Here is a 25,395-nt window from a genome sequence, read left to right as displayed (position 1 = left end):
TCAGGTCATGATCTCGAGGTCCGTGAGTTCAAGCCCCGAGTCGGGCTCTGTGCTGACAGCTCAGAGCCTGGAGTCTGTTTCAGATTCTGTGTCTCCCTCTCCCTGACCCTCCCCCGTTCATACTTTGTCTCTCTCTGTCTCGAAAATAAATAAATGTTAAAAAAAAAAAAAAGGAAAGAAGGAGAGACCAGGGCTTTCTCTTTCCACCAACAAGGGCCCAGTGACCACCAACAAGGGCCCAGTGAGAAGGCAGCTGTCTGCAAGCCAAGTAAGGGGGCCCTCACCAGAACTCGACAAGGCTGGCCTCCTGATCTCGGACTTCCAAGCTTCAGAACTATGAGAAAATAAAATTTCTGATGTTTAAGGCATTCAGTCTGTGGTAATTTGTTATGGCAGCCGAGCTAATACAAATCACAAAGTCTAGTTTTCTCAATTTGAAATGACAATTTGCAGACAGAAGAAATTAGAGTAATGATGAGAAAAAGAAATTTTACAAGTGATTGAAAAGGAAATTGGAAAGCTGATGATGAACTTATATGACTTTTGAATAGCATCAGAAACAAGGGCGTCTGGGTATCTCAGTTGGTCACGTGTCTGACTTCAGCTCAGGTTTGTGTGTTCAAATCCCACATCAGGCTCCCTGCTGTCAGCACAGAACCCGCTTCAGATCCTCTGTCCCCCTCTCTCTCTGCCCCTTCCCTGCTCTCTCTGTCTCTGTCTCTCTCTCAAAAATAAACATTTAAAACATTTGTTAAAAAAAAATATCACAAAAACAGACAATCAGATCAATGGAACAATATAGAGAACCCAGAAATGGATCCACAAACGTATGGCCAACTAGTCTTTGACAAAGCAGGAAAGAATATCCAATGGAATAAAGACAGTTTCTTCAGCAAATGGTGCTGGGAAAACTGGACAGCGACATGCAGAAGAATGAACCTGGACCACTTTCTTACACCATACACAAAAATAAACTCAAAATGGATGAAAGATCTAAATGTAAGACAGGAAGCCATCAAAATCCTAGAGGAGAAAGCAGGCAAAAACCTCTTTGACCTTGGCCACAGCAACTTCTTACTCAACACGTCTCCAGAGGCAAGGGAAACAAAAGCAAAAATGAACTACTGGGACCTCATCAAAATAAAAAGCTTCTGCACAGAGAAGGAAACAATCAGCAAAACTAAAAGGCAACCGACAGAAAGGGAGAAGATATTTGCAAATGATATATCAGATAAAGGGTTAGTATCCAAAATCTATAGAGAACTTATAAAACTCAACACCCAAAAAACAAATAATCCAGTGAAGAAATGGAAAAAGACATGAATAGACACTTCTCCAAAGACATTCAGATGGCTAACCAACACATGAAAAAATGCTCCACGTCACTGATCATCAGGGAAATAGAAATCAAAACCACAATGAGATACCACCTCACACCTGTCAGTATGGCTAACATTAACAACTCAGGCAACAACAGATGTCAGCGTGGATGTGGAGAAAGAGGATCTCTTTTGCATTCTTAGTGGGAATGCAAGCTGGAGCAGCCACTCTGGAAAACAGTCTGGAGGTTCCTCAAAAAATTAAAAATAGAACTACCCTATGACCCAGCAATTGCACTACTAGGTATTTACCCAAGGGATACAGGTGTGCTGTTTCAAAGGGGCACATGCACCCCAATGTTTACAGCAGCACTATCAACAGTAGTCAAAGTATGGAAAGAGCCCAAATGTCCATTGGTTTATGAATGGATAGAGAAGATGTAATATATATATATATATATATATATATATATATATATATATATACACACACACACACACAAATATATACACACACACACACACACACACACACACACACACACACACAATGGAGTATTACTCGGCAATCAAAAAGAATGAAATCTTGCCATTTGCAACTATGTGGATGGAACTGGAGGGTATTATATGCTAAGCAAAACTAGTCAGAGAAAGACAAATATCGCATGACCTCACTCATATGAGGACTTTAAGATACAGAACAGATGAACACAAGGGAAGGGAAGCAAAAATAATATAAAAACAGGGAGGGGGACAAAATATAAGAGATTCTTAAATATGGAGAACAAACAGAGGGTTACTGGAGGGGTTGTGGGGGGGGGGGATGGGCTAAATGGGTAAAGGGCATTAAGGAATCTACTCCTGAAATCATTGTTGCAGTATATGCTAACAAACTTGGATGTAGATTAAAAAAATAAATTAATTTTTTAAAAAGAAATTTATAAAAAGAAACAAGGTATAAATGTTCAAATAAACAAAAATTCTTAACATTTTCATAATGTGTAAACACATAAACATCAAAAGGAAAGCAACAAACTAGAAAAACAAATAGGAAATCCTTGCTACATGAAACATAAATTATACAAATACCCAGTTTCTACTTGATAAATGGTTAACACTAAATGCGGCAATAATTAATTTTAACAACAAATATAATAATCATGCAATAAGTTATTTTATACAGAAAAAGAGCACAGACTCCAAACTCATGAAAGATATTCAAAAGTCAAATAGCTGTAAGCTTTTTATACAACTGCAAGCTATCAAAAAAATCAAACTAATAGAGCTAGGTACGCTTGCTGCTGATGGTGATACAAAATGGTTTAACCTTTTTGGAGAACATCTGGCAATATGTAACAAGAGCTAGGAAACTGTCCATGCCTTCTAGGTAAATACATTCTGGGCAATAAGCCATAAATAAATAGCCCAAATGGACAAAGTAGTTTATGTAAAGATATCCAATGCAGAAATATCACAAGGCAGAAAAACTGAAACCACATAATAAGCATGCACAGAAGGAATGGTGAAACAAACTGGCGTATCACACAGTAGAGTAACTATAGTGGCTATTCAAAGTGGTAGGTGAAATTATGTAAGCAGAATAAGAGAATAAGGGACACAGAAAATACAGAACATGAACAAAGCATATAGAAATATCTGTATCTTGAAAACGTGGAGAATGCGGAGAGAAACCATGAATTGTGTTCTTTGCCTATAAAGTTAAAAATAAGAGTTCAGGCCATGGCCGTGGCATGGCCCTCGAGCCTGTTGTGAAACTGCTCAGAGGAGGAGATTTGGGGGGAGGGGGTCAGTGTTTAAGGATCAGAGTTTTCCCTCCAATGACTCCCAACTCTCCTGTAATAAGACGCTTTTAAATTTTAATTACAGAGGGGTGCTTGGGTGTCTCAGTCAGTTAAGCTTCTGACTCTTGAATCTGCTCAGATTATTATCACATGGTTCATGAGATGGAGCCCCAAGCCAGGCTCTGCACTGACAGTGTGGAGCCTGCTTGGAATTCTCTCTCTGCCCCTCCCCTGCCTGTGCATGCACATGCACACACACACACACACTCTCAATATAAACTTTAAAAGATAAATTTTAATTACAGTAATATATAAACTGTCCTTCTAAGGCAAAGATCAACTCCCCACAAACAGCATCATCTTATAACCCCCACCTTACTAGCTTGCACCCACTACTATTGCTACAAAATGAGCAGCGGAAGGGGACACACCCAGGGCCGCCTGGGACACTGGCTCATCACCATGGGGACCCGGGCCGGCCACAGGAAGCCTTCCAGGTTGAGAGCAAGATTCTACTGAGCCAGTATATGCTGAGAGAAAAGTCTTTTAAACCTAAGCAGTGTCGATTCTGAGGTTCTTCGCATACTCACTTGGCTTTCTCAAACGAGACATCACGTGTGTTTGGGGCAGAGTCTCACCTGAGCCCAATTATTCTGTACAACAGGGAAGGAAACTTTTGCAAGGGCTCCAGAAGTCAAATGTAAGGGTCTCAAGGGTATGGATATGCACACACGTAGAGATCTCCTGAAATCGTAAATGTGCACTTACTTCCCGCAGCACATGTGATGCTTATCAGGCATTGCCAAGCCCAGGACAAGGACGCAGTACTTCTGTGCCAGGTAATTCTGCGCTGCTTCTAACTTCCTTATAACCAATTCCATCTCCTTCTTCTCTACAAGGCCCCTAAAAAGAAAACAATCATTTGGATTAATGTTGGCAAATGCCAACAGTAATCAGCGGTCAGAAGTGTGAACTGTTTTGAAAGAAATAACAAGTGAGTCAACACATGTCACTTACCTTTTCATTTAGCTGATGTGAGCTATGGCAGAGGGAGGGCTTTGATAGTTATCATTGTAATTAGCATCTCAGGTTCATGGTGAATTTTCACTTTTTTATAGATTCTTTATGCTACGTATTTCTAACGTTACATACAGGCAGTCCTAATTTATACCAAATAGCCCAGCAGCCCAACTAACAAATTACCTATACTGGTTTCTGAGGCAGCTGGCAGCGCATTTTCCTGCTGTTTTGCTGAAAGAGCTACTGGAGACTCTCCCAGGGCAGCCTCCCCTGGGTTCCTGATGTTACAAGGAAGTGTAAAGGCTCAGTGTTTGAATCACTCAACGCTTCCCTACTCTGAGTTCTGCGTTTGCTGAGGAAGCATGTGTGGACCACTAATCTGGGAGCTTTGGCATCAATTATAACAGCCTCGCTTCCCTGTGAAAACACTGCCCCAGTTCCAATTGAATTGCAAATGAACATTCCAAAAGACAACCTGTTACAGCATGTCTGGAGCCTAATTTTAGAAGTTTGTGCAGTACAGTATAGTACGAAACAACATTACTCACAACACATTCCAATGATTGCTATTGAAAAGTGCAGTGTCACTGGCTTTTTATCTGCCTTTTCATTTTCGGAAAGATTTAAACCCAATGAAATGCACCCTAAACAACAGGGACGAATTACTGCCCCTTCTGATGTTAACTACGAGCCTGACTGACCACATGAGGATATGCTGTGGAGGAAGGGGTTTAAGGATAATAGAGACGGGTGCCTGGGTGGCTCAGTCAGTTAGGCGGCCGATTTTGGCTCGGGTCATGATCTCGCGGTCCGTGAGTTCGAGCCCCGCGTCGGGCTCTGTGCTGACAGCTCAGAGCCTGGAGCCTGTTTCGGATTCTGTGTCGCCCTCTCTCTCTGACCCTCCCCCGTTCATGCTCTGTCTCTCTCTGTCTCAAAAATAAACGTTAAAAAAAAAAATTTTTTTTTTAAAAAAAAGGATAATAGAGATATTTCAAAGCACAACACGTTATCACATGTGATGAAAAGGCTTGTGACTCACTGGAATAAAATGAGTTTCTGGAATAAAGTGAGTTCCAACTTGAAATGCCCCAATTTCAAATAATCCAAACACCTACACCCACACCCGCTTGCACCTCAATGGCCATGACTATGCCCACCTCCCTGCTTCCTTCAGCAGCCTCCCAGCCCAACCCTTTTCCCCCCGACTTTTCCAGAGCTGCCAGTAGCTAACATGCCTCTTTTGCTGTTGAAAACAAAACAACAAAAAAAAAATGCCTTGAAAACTTTTAGGCCAATGGTTCCAAAGCGAAATATATGTAAGAATTGCCTGGGATACTCGCTGAAAGTGCGGATTCCTAATGCCACGCCCTCTCCAAGATCCTGACTTAGCAGGTCTTCGTAGAGCCTGGCATTTAAAACAAGCCCAGGTACAATCCTTTGGGAAAAAATTGATAATTTCATACACCATACAATTGATCATAACCTTGGGTCCAATGACCTCTCTGGGAAATTTATCCTTCTTAAAAAAATTATCCAGGGGTGCCTGGGTGGCTCAGTCAGTTGAGTATCTGAATCTTGATCTTGGCTCAGGTCATGACCTCATGGTTTGTGGGTTCGGACCCTGCATCAGGCTCTGTGCTGGCAGTGCAGAGGCTGCTTGGAATTCTCTCTCTCTCCCTCTCTCTGCCCTTCCCACACGCATGCTCTTTCTCTCTCAAAATAAATAAATAAGCTTTAAAAATTATCCAAAATTAAGGGGGGAAATCTAATGCATGAAGACATTCAATAATCATTCAATTATTATCTATTTGTCTATTAGGAAAACTGGCAAATCCCAAAAATCTATAAAATGGAAGGGAAAAAGTAGTAATAATGCAGACTGTAGTAATACAGCCAGGTGCCACTTAAGGACTTGACATTTATTAACATATGAGTCCCCTAGGATTTATGCCAGCACCAAAGTCCATACCCTTAACCAGTATATGTGCTATACTGCCTCGTAAGTCAATCAGTCAATAACACACATTAGCTTGATGGAAAGTTATGCCACCATTAAAAATTATAATTATGAAGATTGTAATAACTTGAAAAATACTTACAATGTTCTAAAAACTATAGAATTCGGGGGCGCCTGGGTGCTTCCATCAGTTAACTGTCTGACTCTTGATTTCGGCTCAGGTCATGATCTCGCAGTTCGTGAGTTTGAGCCCTACTAACAGCCCAGAGCCTACTTGGGATTCTCTCTCTCTCTCTCTCTCTCTCTCTCTCTCTCTCTCTCTGCCCCTCCCCCCCGCTCGCTCTCTCTCAAACTTTAAAAAAATGAAAAACAAAAATTACATAATTTTGCCTTTGCTCAGAAGTCACAAATCCTAAGTGTAAACGGATAAACTCTGCATAAGAGAGCTTAGCTGACTAGTAGGGGGTGTGGACACACCGCACAGTGGCTTAGGCACAGGCCTGGGAGTTAGATCTGGGCTCCCATCTCAGCTCCACTACCAACGAGCCATGTCGTCTCCAGCCAGCCGCTTAACCTCTCTGAGCCTTGGCTTCTTCATCTGTAAAATGGGGAAAAGGCTCCTTCCTCTGGAATCAGGACTTTTAGTCGTCTAAATCCTCCAAAGGATGTCTTTGTAGCCCTTTCAGCTCTCCCCTCACAGGCTGAAGGCTTTTCTCCTACGTGGCAGCCTCTGGTTTAAAATAATATGCATTATCTCATGTAATCTGGATGATAATATCTCATGTAATCTGGATGATAACTCTATAAAGTGGATACTACCATTATCCCTATTATACCTCACTAATTTGACCAAAATCAATTTTTTTCTTAAAGTTATTTAAGTCCAGATATTTCAATACAATCCATATTTCTACTATAGTAAGTAAACTAATTACTAGAGGCCTGAAAGTGAAAAGTTATTCTAATTATTTCAGAATCACACCATAGAAGCAATTTATTTTTTTTTTTTTTAATGTTTATTTATTTTTGAGGGAGAGAGAGAGAGCAGGGGAAAGGCAGAGAGAGAAGAAGACACAGAATCCAAAGCAGGTTCCAGACTGAGCTGTCAGCACAGAGCCTGATGCGAGGCTCAAACTCAAGATCTGTGAGACCATGACCTGAGGTGAAGTCAGACACTTAACTGACTGAGCCACCCAGGCACCCCATGGAACCAATCATTTTAAGACTTGGATTTTTTCTGTCATTCTGTAACCGATTCCTTCTAAAAAAAGTCTACCTTATACCACTGTACTCTAATATGTTTTAGTGTATTTAAAAAAAAACCCAAGAGACCTTATTTCTCTGTTAATCTATTTCTAAAATGAAGAAATGAAACAAAGGTCTCTGCCAGAGCAGCAATAACTCTCAGAATTAGAAAACACCATATAAAATATAAGTGAATGTGCTACCACAGTCTAATAAGTTCTTTTGGGGGGACGATAAGACCCCTCAAACCTTCTGAGCCTACAGCTAGCTGAGCCCTTTTGCTTGCCACCACAGAAACCCTTCGTGAGCTCTGGCCACTCTGCAGTGAAAGCAGCCTTGAAATAACACGGATGTGGTATATTTTGATGGCTTTACCGGGCCAGCAGTGTCTGAATTATTTATTTGGTTTTTTACAAAACTGCTGTACAGATATATTTATCTATCCATAAAATGGTTTTCAAACTGCTTGGTTGTACACAAGGATTTTGCATTTTAAAAACATTCCACAGCAACAAATTGATGACTCTAACAGCATTTCTAACAGCTAAATCATTGGGTTGATTCCACACATACTGGGGAGGGCAGCCTGGGCACTTGGAAAGTTCCACGGTTTGCAAAAGGTCACCAAGCCTGAGAGGCATTGTTCTGCTCCGGACTCTGAGTTCCCAGATTCTTGCCCCATACAGCTCTGAGCCACCTCTGCCTAAAGCAGTGAAATTCTTCCTACGTAGCCTAAGAAATCTTGTTTTCTTCTGTAATATGGAATATAATTTTGGTCATATCTATTAATTTTCTTAATTCTTAGTTTTTTTCATTAGATGCTTACAAAAGCCCTAGCAGGAGGGCTTTTAAGCATAAAGCAGGTTTTAAGCATAAAAAGCATAAAACCAAATATCTGTATCTGCCCTGTCCAACATGGTAGCCATGAGCCACGTGTGGCTACTAAGCACTAACTGTGGTTAATCTGAACTGAGGAAGTAAGTGTCAGATTTCAAAGATTTACTACAAAAAAAAAAAAAAAAAGCAAAGTATGTCATCAATAACATACATTACAATAACATACAATAACACTGACTACATGTCTCAATGACATTTTTGAGTCACTGCATTAAATGAAATACATTATTAAACTTAATTTCACCTTTATCTTTTTTAAGATTTTTTTATTTGTAAGTACTCTCTAAGTCCAACATGGGATTCAAACTCATGACACTGAGATCAAGAGTTGTATGCTCTACTGACTGAACCAGCCAGGCACCCCCGCCTTTATCTTTTATGTTTCTTAAATCTAGCTACTGAAAAAATTTTAAATTACATATGTGGCTCTCTTTATATTTCTACTGGGCAGTGCTGGTCTATACTATCTGGAATATTTTGTTGTTAGAATAACTATTTGAATTATTCAGTGAGCTTTAAAAACTAATGAACTCCTCCCATGTAAATATTTTAGCATACTCCAAAAATTAAAAAATTTCCATCATCTCTATTACTCAGCCACCAAAAAGAATGAAATCTTGCCTTTTGCAATGATGTGGATGGAGCCAGAGTGTATTATGCTAAGCGAAATAAGACAGAGAAAGACAAATACTGTAAGATTTCACTCATATGTGGAATTTAAGAAACAAAACAGATGAACATACGGGGGAGGAAAGGAAAAATAAAATAAGAGAAAAACAGTGAGGGAGGCAAACCATAAGAGACTCTTAACTAAAGAGAACAAACCGAGGGTTGCTGGAAGGGAGGTGAGGGGATGGGCCAAACAGATAATAGGCATTAAGGAGGGCACCTGTGATGAGCACTGGGTGTTATATGTAAGTAATGAATCACTAAATTCTGCTCCTGAAACCAATACTACACTGTATGTTAACTAACTTTAATTTAAATAAAAGCTTGAAAGAAAAAAGTCAGTTTTATTACTGGCAATGATAAAACTTTACAGCGCACTGCAAAGTCCTACTTACACCATACAGCTTTTGGGTTTCTTTTCCAGGGCTATTTTTTCCAAGTAATGAGATAAATAGTACAATAATGCCATGAGGAAATTGTCAAGATTCTTATTCCTATGGGGAGAGTTAAAAAAGAAAGAAAGAAAGAAAGAAAGAAAGAAAGAAAGAAAGAAAGAAAGAAAGAAAGAAAGAAAGAAAGAAAGAAAGAAAGAAGAAAGAAAATGAATGCTGACATATTTCAAATATAAAACTTCTCATAAAAATACATGGGCACATGACATAAGAATAAATAGAAGTACATGTTATCATGCCTATTACACAACTAATTTACCATTTAAAATTCTATCTACTGGGGCACCTGGGTGGCTCAGTTGGTTGAGCATCTGACTTCAGCTCAGGTCACAATCTCATGGTCCATGAGTTTGAACCCCGCGTCGGGCTCTGTGCTGACAGCTCAGAGCCTGGAGGCTGCTTTGGATTATGTGTCTCCCCCTCTCTCTGACCCTCCCCCATTCATGCTCTGTCTCTCTCTGTCTCAAAAATAAATAAATATTTTAAAAAATTTTTTTAATAAATAAATAAAATAAAATTCTATCTACTGAGGCACCTGGGTCCAACTCTTGATTTCAGCTCAGGTCATGGTCTCATGGTTCCTGAGATCGGATCCCATTCTGATCAGCAAGGAGCCTGCTTAGGATTCTCTCTCTCCCTCTTTCTCTCTGTCCCTCCCCTAGTTGCATAGTATGCTCTTTCTCTCTCAAAAAACACAAACAAACAAAAAAACTTAAAAATTCTGTCTACTATACTATTGAAGATGTAAGAAATCGGATTTTTGTAACCAAAACTTTTTGGGAGGTCACACGCTAAACTATAGTTTTGTTTATTAATTACTTTTCACTTTTAATAAGTTTTTATTATACAAATAATATTTTCCCATTCTTTAAAAAATGTACACAAATGTGTAAAGTAAAAAGTCCTCTCCTCCCTTGCTAGCATCCTACTTCCAAGTGGCAGCCGCTGCTAAGAGTGGCCTGAATCCTTTCTACACTTTCCAAAGCATAGACAATTACATAGAAGGTCTTCCCCCACCAACACACCTACATACACACGCATGAATATATGCCTTAAATTTTTCTTTGGTAGCAAAGAAGATAATGCTGTACACACAAGTCTTTGCAACTTGCTTTTGTCACTTACCTGCTTAGCATGGACCTCTTTCCTTGATACTATGGATCGATTTTCCTCATTCTCTTAAACAGCGGGGTAAAATATTCTATAACTCACAATTTACTTAAGTAGTCCTCTATTGATGGATATGTAGGTCTTTTAGAAATGTTATCAATACTGCTGCAGTAATTGGCCTGATGGCCACATTTCTGAGTAACTTCCTCGGAGTGAAACTGCTAGGGCATAGTGTAGAGCATATTAAAGTTTCATGGTTTTGCTCGAGGAAAAGGTTGCATTGATTCACAATCTGATTTGTTTAAAAACTACTGTGGGATGCATGCAGCAAAGGCAGTCCTACAAGGAAAAATTAGAAGCCTTTGTCTTCTTTCTAAATACTCTTACAAGATTTTTGCTACTTTCTTTCTAGCAAGTGGAAATTCTTACTGACATTCTTTCTTCAACTATACCTTGACAACAGGATGAACGTGAGCACTGCAGATTTTTTTCCCACGACATTAATATGTCCCTGTCCTAGGGTGGGTTCTCCCAGAAACAGACTCTGAGACAAAGACGTGGGATGTGCGCACAGGAAACATCAGTTGTGGGGTAGGGAAGTGAGACAGGAAAGGGAAGGAAGCCCACAAAGGGGGTGGTTAACAAGTTGGTTATCCCCGTGGACAAATGTAGTTCAGTCCTGGCGGGGAAAACTTCTCAGAGTTATCTTGACGGATGAAAGTTAGGATCTTTTTCTACCAACACTCCCTCCTCGCACAGCACTGACCGAAGGGACACTGACTCCCTAGTGCTCCCAGCTTGCCCTGTCGTCGTCGGGAGGAGTGTGCCCCTGTTGTGGAATAAAGCCTAAGGTGTTTGCCACAAACAGCCTTCACTAAATGTAAGGGAACCTGGGAGGGCTGCCAATCGTTGGGAACTTCTCACTGAGCACGCTCAAGTGCGGCACCCTGAGAAGCACCCTCCACCCACAGGCATAGGGAGACACAACGACTTCCGATTTCATATGTGAGGAAACAGGCTTAGAAAGGTCAAGAAGCTTCACCCAGAGTCACACACCTAGTATTTGCTGGGGCTCCAAAAACGGAGAAAATGGGTCTTTAGTAAACGAGTATACTCTCTTACTATTATATAAACATAATGTAGTCTCTATGGGACTCTTGATAACATGCTATCCATTCTCCTTGCCCTAGGGCTTTATTTTGGGCTGCTGTGACTTCCGGCCTCATCGCTTTGGTCTCAGTCTGAGGGGATGGCTTGCACAGAGCCAGTCCCATGCCCTTTCTCCAAAAACCAGATTTGTTCGCCATTTATCAGGCGGAATTACTTTGAACTAAGGATGAAAGATATAAAACTTCTCATGAGCACTACATACCTCATGAATGTTGTAAAGGAACAGATCCGCTGCATCTCATTATCTTGTAGTAAAAACAAAGCAACAACTGAAAGGAGCAAAGATGGACAATTGAAAGAGGGACAGAGGGACAGAGGGCGGCCTCAGAGGTTCACCCCCCATACGATATGTGTGGATGATGAACCAGCTACTCACATTTAGCATCATGGAGCGTCACGTTGCCCTGCTGACCTCGCTTCTCTAAGGCTTTAAGTGACTTATCGTCTCTTGAAGCAAGCTTTTTATCCGTCAACCTGTTTTGGAATGTAACAGTGTCTAGCAGTGACTTGAAAGATTTCAACTGTATGTAATTGATCCTGAGATGCATGAGGCTTTTACTATCAAGTAAGGAGAGCCTGAACGTCAAAACCCAAAAATGGGTTTGGTTTAATGTAGGAGAATTTTGGAATGCATTTTATTAAACATTATATTTACCATGCTAGGGTTAGGAGAAATGCACACTACCTGATAGAAAATGTAAATGCCAATTCCATCCAAAACAGATCATTTAGATCATCTATTAAGATCATGTATTTATGGTGGAGCTACCATATTCAGATTAAAAAAAAGAAAAAAGTATAGGGGCGCCTGTGTGGCTCAGTCAGTTGAGTGTCCGACTATTGGTGGGGGCCCAAGTCATGATCCCAGAGTCATGGGATTGAGCCCCGTGTTGGGCTCCACACTGGGCATGACGCCTGTTTGAGATTCTCTCCTTCTCTCCCTCTGCCTCTCCCCTGCTCACTCCTATGCACACTCTTTCTCTAAAATAAAGTAAAAAAAAATTTGTTTAAGTATAAAATGTTGAAAATTTGCTAAGAGCCAAATTATCACCGGGATACATTTACAGGGGCTGGTATAACTCCTCCCACAATTGTCAAATAGGGCATGTTCTTTCCTTAACGGGTATCTGCATTTCAACCTCAGATAATGGGAATGACATTTTCTTAGAGTTTGTAAACACTTGAGTCATTCTGCTAAGAGGTGCTATCAGCAGCACTGCCACAGTTGGGAAGTGAAGGTACCTGTCTGAAGCCGGACCATCAATTTCAGCAAAGTGTATTGCTTTGCCTTTCTTTCCTTTTTCCTTGAGTTCCACTGCAGGTGTAAAACTGTAATAGAAATGAGAAAATTAGGAACCGAACCTTCCCATGAAGACTGATGCTATCACAACAGTAACTCATGGCATCTCAGGACTAGCATATGTCATGAGTGGAGAGTGAGGAGAATCTTGGGCACAGAGGTCCTCAATTCATGTATTTACATATGGAACAACCATCTAGAAAAAAAGATGAACATTTCAGACTTTATATTCAGCCTCTACGTATCAGCAGCCTCCAGAATACCACCATACACGAAACATTTCATTCTGAAGATGTTGTAGTAACTTCACAAGAAACAGAAAGCTCACAGTAAGTTTGGAGAGATGTTTTTATTTATTGAGCACTTGTGCACCAAGTGCTTTTAGGCACAATCTTAGTCCTCACAGCAATTCTATGATTACTAGTATGATTACTCTAATATTACTCGTATAGCCATTTTTACACATGAGAAAAACTGAAGCTCAGAAAGAGGTAAGTAGCTTGACCAAGATCACTTAGCATGTGTCAGAGCCTGGATTGGGGCCCAGGCTCTCTAGCCTCAGAGCCATGTGCTTACCTACCAGGCAATCCGGCCTCCTGAGCAGCATCTCAGTTGTCACTGCTGTGGACTCTTGTAAGGGCCTTGACTATCTCTTGGGAGGTATCGGGACCCTTTACTTAACTCAGGGTGTCTTAAACTCTATAGTTGTACAAACATTTACTAAGCAGTAATGGGGCTAACAAGGGACCACGACGGAGCAACAAACATATACTATGAGGCCACACTCCGTCACACATTGCTCTGACATTGAAAATAAAATGGTGGGGCGCCTGGGTGGCTCAGTCAGTTGAGCGTCCGACTTCGGCTCAGGTCATGATCTCGCGGTCTGTGAGTTCGAGCCTCGCGTCGGGCTCTGTGCAGACAGCTCGGAGCCTGGAGCCTGCTTCGGATTCTGTGTCTCCCTCTCTCTCTGCCCCTCGCCTGCTCATGCTCTCTGTGTCAAAAATAAATAAAACATTTTTTAAAAATTTATTTTTAAAAAGAAAAGAAAAGAAAATGGTGCCTGTTAGAGTCAATGCACAGACCCTTAGGAATATCAGCAAATGCTGAATAGAAAAACCCAGAAAAACATTTTTAAAAAAATTTTTAATGTTTATTTATTTTTGAGAGAGAGAGAGAGAGGGAGAGAGAGAGAGGGAGACAGCATGAGTAGGGGAGGGGCACAGAGAGAGGCAGACACAGAATCCGAAGCAGGCTCCAAGCTCCCAACTATCAGCACAGAGCCCAATGCAGGCTCGAACTCACAAACTCCGAGATCATGACCTGAGCCAAAGTCAGATGCTCAACTGGCTGAGCTACCCAGGTGCCACCCCCCTCCCCACCCAGAAAAACGTTTTGTAGACCAGCAGGATGTGGTTCCTGCCTTATAGAGCGTGCATTTTCTCAGAGAATTGTGGGGTCTACCAAATACACTGGTTTGGAAACCCACCGTGGATTACGATTTTTATTTTTCCGCCTGAAACAATGCCACAATAACACAACCCAGAAGCCTAATCTCTGCCCACAGTTTCTTGTCTTTCTGCTTACGTGTAGGTGTAGTAATGGAAGCACATTCCCCCAGACTTTACTCATTCTCTAAAGATGGATATCAATCATATATATTTTCTTTATCTCCCTGTGGACACAACAGTTTTGTGTGTGTTTTTTAACAGTTGGGTGTTTTTGTTTTGTTTTTTGATGCAACAGTTATAAAACAACTTCATCTGAAAATTTTCTGGGATTGATGTTACTCACAAAGTAATTATTTTACAGAAATACCTCTCCATGGGAATAATAAAGTTAATCTGTTTGACTCTGTCTTCTTCCCGGAGTTTCTGCCAACCTCCTAGCAGTGTTCGGGTTGTAGAAGAGGTTAGTTCCTAAAAGCATATACATCGTGTCCCCACAAGGGAATGATTCTTTGCATTTTTCAACTTTTTTTTTTTTAAAGATAATTGGCACCAGGGGTGCCTGGGTGGCACAGTTCGTTAAGCATCAGACTCTAGGTTTCGGCTCAGGTTATGATTTCACGGGTTCGTGAGTTCAAGCCCCATGTCAGGCTCTGTGCTGGCAGCATGGAGTCTGCTTGTGATTCTCTCTCTCCCTCCGTCTCTGCTCCTCCCCCACTTACACTGTGACTCTCTCAAAATAAATAAGTAAATAAATAAACAAACAAACTTAAAAAAAAAAAAGACAATTGGTACTGAGCTGGTCAGTGGACGATTTCTAAGGTTTTCATTATTTCTGGTGCTCCTCTTATCCGCGGTCTGCAAGGATTGGGTATGCTGGGAAGGTATGCTGAACTACTGAGGGCGTGGGTGGGTAAAAAGAAATGGAAGAATATCAAATGTTGATGGTGGCTACTGCCAGAAAGAGACAGGGGATCAGAAGGGGCAGAGAGGTGAAATGGTGACGAAGAGATCTACCTTCCAATCTGTATACTTCCATATTATTCAAGTTTTTAAACAAGAACATATTGACTTATTACCTGCATAACTAAGAAAAAGTTGATAGAGGCACATATAAAGAAACACTATATGGTTGATATGTTATATTGACAGACCATTTATTTATTTTTTTCAACGTTTTTTATTTATTTTTGGGACAGAGAGAGACAGAGCATGAATGGGGGAGGGGCAGAGAGAGAGGGAGACACAGAATCGGAAACAGGCTCCAGGCTCCGAGCCATCAGCCCAGAGCCTGACGCGGGGCTCGAACTCACAGACCGCGAGATCGTGACCTGGCCGAAGTCGGACGCTTAACCGACTATGCCACCCAGGCGCCCCGACAGACCATTTAGATAGTCTTTAACAAAATAATCAAATCCCCCAAATATCCTGACATTTTCTAATGGCTCCTTAAAGCCGTTTCTCCTTGCTAGATGCCTTGTGCAGATTAGTACCTCCTTCTTTCATATAACCATCCTAAACAAGGACACAAAGTTTTTTTCTCATTTTTCCTTGGATCATCACATGGTTTTCGCCACTTACAAGCCATTGGCTGTTAACTTTCCTACCCCACGCTAAGGAAGTCACAGGTCACCAGCCCTCCCAGGGTTTCTCTTCTCTCTAGAAGAGAAGATAGATATACCCAATAAAACTGCTGTCTCCTGCCCTTTTCTCAGTCTTATCCCTATAATTCAAAGCGTCCTGCCCTATTTGCCTGAGATGATTTGAGATGAGAGCACCTTAAAATAAGACACTGAGTGCCTGTCCTTAGCCAATAGTCTGACATGTACTGCTAAACCTCTAGTCCTTATTCTCTGACCTTCGGACATGCCTTCCCTACTTCACACTTGTCTGAGTGGCATTTCACTTGACTGAAGTCATTCTCTACCTCAGCTAGTGGGAAGGATTTCTCTCTCTTGAGGGCCCTGCTGTAGCTCTACAGGCAGCCTACGCTCACAGTGCATTTGAAATCACTAGGAAGTGTCACTAGTAATAACTAAAAGCTGTCCTTTGAATTGTACCTCTGATTGGCTGCCGAACAGCAGTCTGAGCTCGTTCTGTGCCCTCCCGTGGTCTCCACCTGGCAACCCCGTTAGAATCTGCGCCTTTCTCAGACCACATTTTGTTACATTTCTAATATTACAACATAATCATGTCACTTCCCTTTGCCCTGAAATAAGTGAGGAAAAAAAAAATCTTATTTTCCCCTAGAACCCACCACTAAAATGCAGAGGGTTGGACCACTCTTGGCTTCCACACAAATTAGAGCTCCTCAGTTGGTTATTAGACTCTTCTCTCAGGCCATTATGAAAGATGAGAGAAGTTCAGGCTTCTGGAGGTATAGTTTCCTATACCTCAGCTGTATGTCCTCAGGGGAGTCAATGACCTTGGCAAAGACTCATGCAAGCAAGCTGCTGGTTCTCTCCCAGCTGTGAGTAGAAGGGGTAGGACTGCTGACACTAAGTCAGGGAGAAGCCTGCCTCATGGGACAACCCAGAGGTGGCCTGTGAAGAAAGTTATTCCCTCTTTAAGAAATAAGCAATGGGGGTACCTGGGTGGCTCAGTCGGTTGAGCAGCCGACTTGGGCTCAGGTCACGATCTCACAGTCCGTGAGTTCGAGCCCCGCGTCGGGCTCTGTGCTGACAGCTTGGAGCCTGGAGCCTGTTTCAGATTCTGTGTCTCCCTCTCTCTGACCCTCCCCTGTTCATGCTCTGTCTCTCTCTGTCTCAAAAATAAATAAACGTTAAAAAAAAATTAAAAAAAGAAATAAGCAATGGGCATGCATGCTGATGAATTATGCAATACCCTCATTTACTCCTCACAAGGCATTATGATTTCATTTTATAGACAAGGGAACCGATAATTAGCGAGGCTAAGTAACCTGACAAATGATAATCACCTAGCAAGTGGGAGAGCTAGGATTTGAACCCAAGTCTTCCTGCAAACCACTCTTTGAGGTCTCTTCCTTAACTGCCTATTAAGAAATAATGCCTAGGGCACCTGGGTGGCTCAGTCAGTTGAGCGTCCCTCTCTTGATTTCAGCTCAAGTCATGATTCCAGAGCTGTGGGATCAAGTCCTGTTTAAGATTTCCTTCTCTCTCCCTCTACCACCCCCACCCCTACTCGTGCATTTGCGTGCTCTCTCTCTCTCTCAAAAAAAAAAAAAAAAAAAAAGAAATAATGATCATCCTTTCCCTACCCATTACTGTGTGTCCATTTCTTGTGTGGAGGTTATGGATATCCTGTTTTATTCTGATACAGTTATCCCTCTCGGGGTACTGCCAGTGACAGAGACAGCAAGGTCTTCTCTGAAGGGTAAGATTTCCAATGCCACAGGAGGAAGTCAAACTTTCACTCTTCACAGATGACACGATACTCTATATGGAAAACCCAAGATTCCACCAAAACCTGCTAGAACTGATCCATGAATTCTGCAAAGTCCCAGGATATAAAATCAATACACAGAAATCAGTTGCATTCCTATACACCAATAATGAAGCAACAGAAAGAGAAATCAAGGAATCAATCCCATTTATAATTGCACCAAAACCCATAAAATACCTAGGAATAAACTTACCCAAAGAGGTGAAAAATCTATACATTGAAAACTATGGACAAAAAAAAAAAAAAAAACAACTATGGAAAGTTTATGAAAAACCTGAAGACAACACACACACAAAAAAATGAAAAATATTCCATGCTCCTGGATTGGAAGAACAAATATTGTTAAAATGTCAATACTACCCAAAGCAATCTACATATTCAATGCAATCCCTATCAAAATAACACCAGCATTCTTCACAGAGCTAGAACAAACAATCCTAAATTTGTATGGAACCACAAAAGACCCTGAATAGCTAAAGCAATCCTGAAAAAGAAAACCAAAGCTGGAGGCATCACAATCCTGGACTTCAAGCTGTATTACAAAGCTGTAATCCTCAAGACAGGATGGTACTTGCACAAAAACAGACACTCAGATCAATGGAACAAAATAGAGAACCCAGAAATGGACCCACAAACGTATGGCCAACTAACCTTTGACAAAGCAGGAAAGAATATCCAATGGAATAAAGACAGTCTCTTCCCCAAATGATGCTGGGAAAACTGGACAGCAACATGCAGAAAAATGAACCTGGACCACTTTCTTACACCATACACAAAAATAAACTCAAAATGGATGAAAGACCTAAACATAAGACAGGAAGCCATCAAAATCCTAGAGGAGAAAGCAGGCAAAAACCTCTTTGACCTCAGCTGCAGCAACTTCTTACTCAACACATCTCCATGTTGCTAGAGAAACCAAAGCAAAAATGAACTATTGGGACCTCATCAAAATAAAAAGCTTCCGCACAGAGAAGGAAACAATCAGCAAAAGTAAAAGGCAACCAACGGAATGGGAGAAGATATTTGCAAAGGACGTATCAGAAAAAGGGTTAGGATCCAAAATCTATAGAGAACTTATCAAACTCAACACCCAAAAAACAAATAATCTAGTGAAGAAATGGACAAAAGACATGAATAGACACTTCTCCAAAGACATCCAGATGGCCAACCGACATATGAAAAAATGCTCAACATCACTCATCATCAGGGAAATACAAATCAAAACCACAATGAGATATCACCTCACACCTGTCAGAATGGCTAACATTAACAACTCAGGCAACAACAGATGTTGGTGAGGATACGGAGAAAGAGGATCTCTTTTGCACGGCTGGTGGGAATGCAAGCCGGTGCAGCCACTCTGGAAAACAGTATGGTGGTTCCTCAAAAAATTAAAAATAGAACTACCTTACAACCCAGCAATCGCACTACTAGATATTTATCCAAGGGATACAGGTGTGCTGTTTCCAAGGGACACATGCACCCCCATGTTTATAGCAGCACTATCAACAATAGCCAAAGTATGGAAAGAGCCCAAATGTCCATTGGTGTAGGAATGGATAAAGAAGATGTGGTGTGTGTGTGTGTGTGTGTGTGTGTGTGTGTGTGTGTGTGTGATGGAGTATTACTCAGCAATCAAAAAGAACGAACTCTTGCCATTTGCAACTATGTGGATGGAACTAGAGGGTATTATGCTAAGTGAAATCGGTCAGAGAAAGACAAATATCACATGATTTCACTCATATGAGGACTTTAAGATACAAAACAGATGAACATAAGGGAAGGGAAGCAAAAATAAAATGAAAACAGAGAGGGGGACAAGGCAAAAGAGACTCTTAAATATAGAGAATATAGAGGGTTGCTGGAGGGGTTGTAGGAGGGGGGATAGGCTAAATGGGTAAGGAGCATTAAGGAAGACACTTGTTGGGATGAGCACTGGCTGTTATACCTAGGGGATGAATCACTGGAATCTACTCCTGAAATCCTTGTTGTACTATATGCTAACTAACTTGGATGTAAATTTAAAAATTAATTAATTAATTAATTTTAAAAAAAGATTTCCAGTGCCACTCATTCAGGAAAGAAACCAGGAACTGAAAGGTTGAGAAGAGTAGATACCTGAATGCAAATTGAATATATGATGATATAAAGAAATTACCATTTCCATTTGTAAATGCATAAACAGTAAGGTTTATTTTTTAAGAGAGTGCTTATTTTTTGAGATAAAGACTGAGATATTTATAGATGAAATGATACGATGTCTGGAATTTGCTTAAAAATAATCAAGAGGTGGAGTAGATGGGTGTGGATGATATGAAGTGGATCTTAATTTGGTGACTGTTCATGTTGCATCATGGGAATGTTGGAGTTCATTATACCCTTCTCCCACTTTTGTATATCCTTGAAATCTTCCATTACAAAAAGTTTTTTGGGGGCACCTGGGTGGCTCAGTCGGTTGAGCGTGGGACTTCAGCTCAGGTCATGACCTCGCACCTCTTGAGTTTGAGCCCCACGTCGGGCTTTGTGCTGACAGTTCAGAGCCTGGAGCCTGCTTTGGGTCATGTGTCTCCATCTCTCTCTGCCCCCTGCCCCCCCTCGTGCTCTGTCCTGCTCTCTTTCAAAAATAAACATTTAAAAAAAGTTAAAAAAAATTGTTTTAGTGTTTATTTAGGTATTTTGAGAGAGAGACAGAGAGAGCAAGCAGGGAAGGGGCAGAGAGAGAGGGAGAGAGAGAATCCCAAGCAATCTCCATACTGTCAGAGCAGAGCGTTACATGGGGCTCAAGCCCATGAACCATGAGATTACAACCCGAGCCAAAATCAACAGTCAGATGCTTAACCAACTGAGACACCCAGGCACCTCTCTTCCCATACAAAAAGTTTCAAATGTTACATTTACCTAAAAAAACTTTAATAACGCTGTAAGAAAAAAAAAAACTAGCAAAATCAGACTTGCAAGGATTTTAGTTATCGGAGTTACCAGTCACACTGAAAATCAGTTTGAAATATACTGCAAATTAATTTCATTTACAAAGAATGTCAGTAAGTAAAAAGTATGGTCCACGTTCATCAAAAAAGAGAGGACTGAGATGGCCTTTAAATATACATGAAGATTGAGAAAAGAACATTTTGGCACTTAAAATTTCTACCCACATTATCTGGTGTTGTAACATGTATTTAACTTGTATTTTGACTCCATTATCGTGGCGGGCTAATCCCAAAGCTCTTTCTGTCCTTCTCACTGTCTATCTCACACTCACTGAGTGTGATATTTTGGGAGCTAGACAACAGAATTTTGTGACATATTTGCAGACAAAAAAACTGAGATCACCACTTTGGAAATGACAAACTACTCAGCAATACCGAAACAAACATTCTATAAAATGTAAAATTTGATTTTTTAAATTATTGTTTAATTGCCATCAAATGTCGTTTTACCTATGATGTAACTATAAACTACATCTGCTTAGCCTCTCCTGACCTCCAGCCCCATTTGTCCAACAGCCTAAGAGACATGTGCATGTGAACGTGTCATAGTAACCTCAGGCACATTACAGTTTTGTCTGTTATTCTGTATACAGAAGAAGGGCAATCGCAGCCACCCCATCACCCAAGAGAGACACTGGCAGTCAGCCTAAGCACCTCCTCTCCCTCTCCCTTCACATCTTATCCATTCTATCCAAAATCCTGTCAGTTCCACCTCTTAAGTATTTCTTGGTCCTGTACCCTTCTCTCTATTCCTCCTAACGTGGACTTCGTGCCGACTCATGGTTTCGTACCTGGGCAGCTATCTGTAAACCTCCCACAGCTAGCTTTTAAACTGGTCCCCTGCCTCTAGCCTTCCTCTACTTGAATCTAGTTGGTGTATTGAAATATTCAATAAACATCTGGTGAGGGCCTACTCTGTGAAGTTCTACAGACAGCTCCTTCAAGGGACACAAAGATGAATAAGACAGTTCCTGCCACTGAGGGGCTTACAGTCTAAAGGAGGGAGACACTGTCTATGGCGGGAAGGGCTCTGGCATCAGACAAACTGTGGTTCAAAATGTCAATTTTGCTACTTACTGGCTGTAGGACTTTGGTTCAATTGCTCAGTCTCCTGAGCCTTATTTCTTCACCTCTAAAATGGAGATAATAATGCTCACTTTCCATGGCTGTTTAAGAATCAGAAAACATGCAAATGTCGGGCACATAATAGGCACACAGCACGGCAGACAGTGGCTAGTATTATTAGTTTAGTTATGCACTTAATAGAGTCAGTATTTTCTCAATGGAGATTTTTTTCTAATTTAATAATTTTACCTTGTAGAATTGGCTGTCTATTGCGCAGCAAGTATAATACGGTCCCGTTAATGTACAATTATATTTCTATAACTCAAAGAGGCAATTTTATAAAGCAGTTAAGAGTATGTACCCTGAGCCAAACAGACCTAGATTTCAATCATCTTAGTCACCTGTGAGCTGTGTGATTTGGCCAAGTCACTTAGTTTTCCTCCAATTGCTTAACCCTTTGACTTCAGTTTCTTCATCTGTAAAACTGGATGAACATGCAGCTTTTTGAAACGGTTGGCAAACTGATTAGCACAGTGTCTGGTCCATAGGAAGCAGCTGATAAATTTATCAGAAAATGATATCTGGACGGCTGCTCACCAAAATGGTTTTCTCTAGATGGTTGGATTTCAGCAGGTATTTATTTTGCTCATTATATTCTTCTGTATTGCTTGAATTTTTTTTTTTTTTTTTTACTCCGGGCACATGCAATTTTTATAAAAGCTACAATAAAGTTTTAATAAAATTTACCTTCTGAATTCAAGAGTTCTGGTTTCATCTTTCCAGTACCACATCCCTAATCGTAATCCCAATTGCTGTAAAATGAAATGATTGCAGCAAATATAATTAAAAACTCAATTTACAATACACATGGCATAATGAGCTTTTAACAATTCCCACTAGCCGCTCTTTATTCAATAAAGATGTAGTATCTTCAAGTGTTGTGGGGTTGGTTTGTTTTTATCTTGAAGCCAGGATTTTACCCATCTTGTTTTCAGATGTAGTTTCGGTAGAAAAGAAAGAAGAGAGAAATAAGGGAAAGAGGAGGAAAAGGAAGGGAAGGAAGGAAACTTCACTTAGCCTGCACTACTGTCGCAAGGCTCATCATAGCAACTGACCGATGAAGTGCGACTCAGACCACAATAAACTGATGCCCAGGGCAGCCTCAACAGAGGAGAAGTTAAGACACTCATAACAGGCAGGGGAACCTGCTCGAACCGACCCCGCCCAGAGGAAGTAGGCAAAGAACCAGCTTACTTTTTCAGTAGTGGTAGCTTCCAACCCACCAGCCTTTTCTTTCCGCGGATCGCACCCCCCCCCCCCCCGCCCCCGAGCAGGACAGCTTCCTGCGCAGGAAGGCTATTTCTTTTGCAACCAACAAATTAGAGGTGGTGAGGTGGAACTTTCATAAACATCTAAATATCCCGGTGAGGAGCCAGGATTCAATTCTGCCCTTTGGCCGAGTACACCTCCATAGTTTGGGTTTCGTAGGCACAGCTGCCCACATCTCTGAGTGCCGCTCGGCCGGAGCTGAGTCGGGATGGAGGGCGCCCCGGGAGCTGCGGGCCGGGAGGAGGCGGCAGGGCCGGCCTGCCCCTGCCTCGGGAGTGGGGGCGACCAAGGAAGGCTGCGCTTACCTCCGGCGAGGAAGCCCCCTGTCCCTCTGCCCGCTTCCTCCGGGAATAAAGCTCCGGCACCGTCACCTGATGCATGGCCTCTCCCAGCCAGCCCCTCACTGTCGCCCAGGCAACTGCGCGCTCGCGCTGGGCAACCGTGGCCGCAGGGCGGAGGGCGGAGGGGGGCGGGGACCCTGCTTCCGCCGCGGGCTCAGCGGACGCAGCGGGCGGGCAGAGTGCCGCGGCGCTGCGAGGCTGCGCACGCGGTGCGGGAGGCGCCTCCGCCCGGTCTGGCCCTCGCGGGGCTCCGTCTACTTTCTACCTTTGCTGTGGCGCCTTTTTGGCGTATCCGTGGTGTAGCTGCCCAGGGGTTATTTCTGCAGGGGTCGATTCTACCTGGCCTTCCAGCTGTGAGGCAAAGCACTGAATTGTCTTCGTTCGTAATTGGAATACCAAGATCCCGTTTCATAGGGAAGATCCCTTTGTCCCGATTTACTAGCACTAAATTTCAAATCCAGGTTGGGATTAAGTCGATGGGGGTGTGGGGGAGGTTCAGGGAAGGATGCGTGGAAATCAGGTTTCTTAACTTGGTTCTACTGCATAACTAGATGTGTTGACCCAGGGCAAGGCAACTCTGAACCTCTGTCCGAAGATACCCAAATCAGGAATTAGGAGGATTTTTAAGGAGGAATGTGTATAAAGCACCGCCCTTCCGAACTCAAAATTAGTGTTGCTCTAAGAAAACTTGCTTCGCGTCCATGAGTATTCAATAACATTTTCACGTGTCCGCTTTTCACTTTTCAAATCATGTGTCTTCTAATTCCTTCTTGCAACCGAGTAGATACGCAGACGTTGGTATTTTTTTTTCCCTTCCAACACTGATGTAAGCAATGCTAGATATCACTACATTATTGAGAATGCCTAATATATTCTGCCTTTGTTTTATCCCCGTAGCCTAATACGGTTAAGAGTTCCTCAGTAAATAGTTGGTAACTTTACTCCCATAAATTTAAAACGTATGGCAGTAGCCATCCCACTGCTTCCCCTTACCTCGCCCTCCCAGTCTACTTGATAACACATAATCACTGGTTCCGGTGGTATAAAACTGTAATCAGCTAGATTCATGTTCCACTCCAGTCCACTGCTGTTCAGATGATATGGAAACCCACCTATCCACTGGCAGTGGGGCTTTGAGGCTGTGGCCTCAGGACTGGCCTATTATACATGGTGAATGGCTCACTTGAAATAGGAGTAAGAAAACCCCAGTCACTAAGAGTTTTTCATCTAACAATGTATATCACTTGGGGTGGGGAGGACAGGGAGAAATGAGCTGAAGCTCCACAGAGGTCTGAGAAACACCAAGGACTCTGGGTAGAATCCATTCACCTCACAACCATTATCAGGAAGACCACACTTCAGTCAGCCTCTTCAGTTTATCCCAGTGAATGAAGAAATGCAAACAGAAAACCAAAGACCTTTTATACTTCACCATAGATTAACTTCAAGCTGTCTAATGTACAAAATTAAGGTAAAAAATAAGAGTTGAGAACTCCAATGATCTACATAAAAGGAACATGACAAAAAGTTTTCCCTTTAAAAAAACAATTCATGATGTTATAAAGTAGGGATAAAGGTACTATTCTAAATATTTAACAGTTTCAAGTGTCCTGTGAGAGAAATTGTTTTGTTTTGTTTGCCTAATGAAGAGAAACTTCTCAAGGTCATGTAACTAAGAGCATGTAAGATAGAACTAAATTGCTGATCGCAGATTTTAGGCCAAAGACATTAACTGAATATAATGTATGCTTATATATGAAAAAGTCATAATGGAGAGATTTTCAAAGTATTATAATTCTACCTTTAAAAACTAACATGTGAGGGGTGCCCGGATGGCTCAGTCAGCTGAGCAACAGACTCT

General features: G+C 41.6%; 1 protein-coding gene across 10 annotated transcripts in view; it reads right to left on the bottom strand.

Moving 5' to 3' along the window:
* PPP1R36 (protein phosphatase 1 regulatory subunit 36) overlaps positions 1-23,652 on the bottom strand; it is a 57,457-nt gene extending 33,805 nt beyond the window's left edge. For 7 of the 10 annotated variants that reach the window (XR_006203888.1, XM_042943491.1, XM_042943494.1 and 4 more), the window contains exons 1-7: positions 23,499-23,652; positions 22,612-22,676; positions 12,884-12,970; positions 12,018-12,115; positions 11,844-11,910; positions 9,305-9,403; positions 3,890-4,024 (exon numbers count right to left, since the gene is read on the bottom strand). Coding sequence is in view for 9 of the 10 variants with exons in the window: in XM_042943491.1 (XP_042799425.1) it covers positions 3,890-4,024; positions 9,305-9,403; positions 11,844-11,910; positions 12,018-12,115; positions 12,884-12,970; positions 22,612-22,676; positions 23,499-23,573 (626 nt within the window). In the remaining variant the exon portion in view is untranslated. The remainder of the gene's footprint in view (positions 1-3,889; positions 4,025-9,304; positions 9,404-11,843; positions 11,911-12,017; positions 12,116-12,883; positions 12,971-22,611; positions 22,677-23,498) is intronic. The other 3 variants (XM_042943489.1, XM_042943492.1, XM_042943495.1) reach the window with 3 other exon arrangements.
* Positions 23,653-25,395: the final 1,743 nt, after the last annotated feature.

This window comes from Panthera leo, chromosome B3, assembly GCF_018350215.1.
Source record: "Panthera leo isolate Ple1 chromosome B3, P.leo_Ple1_pat1.1, whole genome shotgun sequence".
Taxonomy (NCBI): Eukaryota; Metazoa; Chordata; class Mammalia; order Carnivora; family Felidae; genus Panthera; species Panthera leo.
The sequence above is the reverse complement of the archived record's forward strand: the minus strand, read 5'-3'. Positions and strand labels throughout refer to the sequence as shown.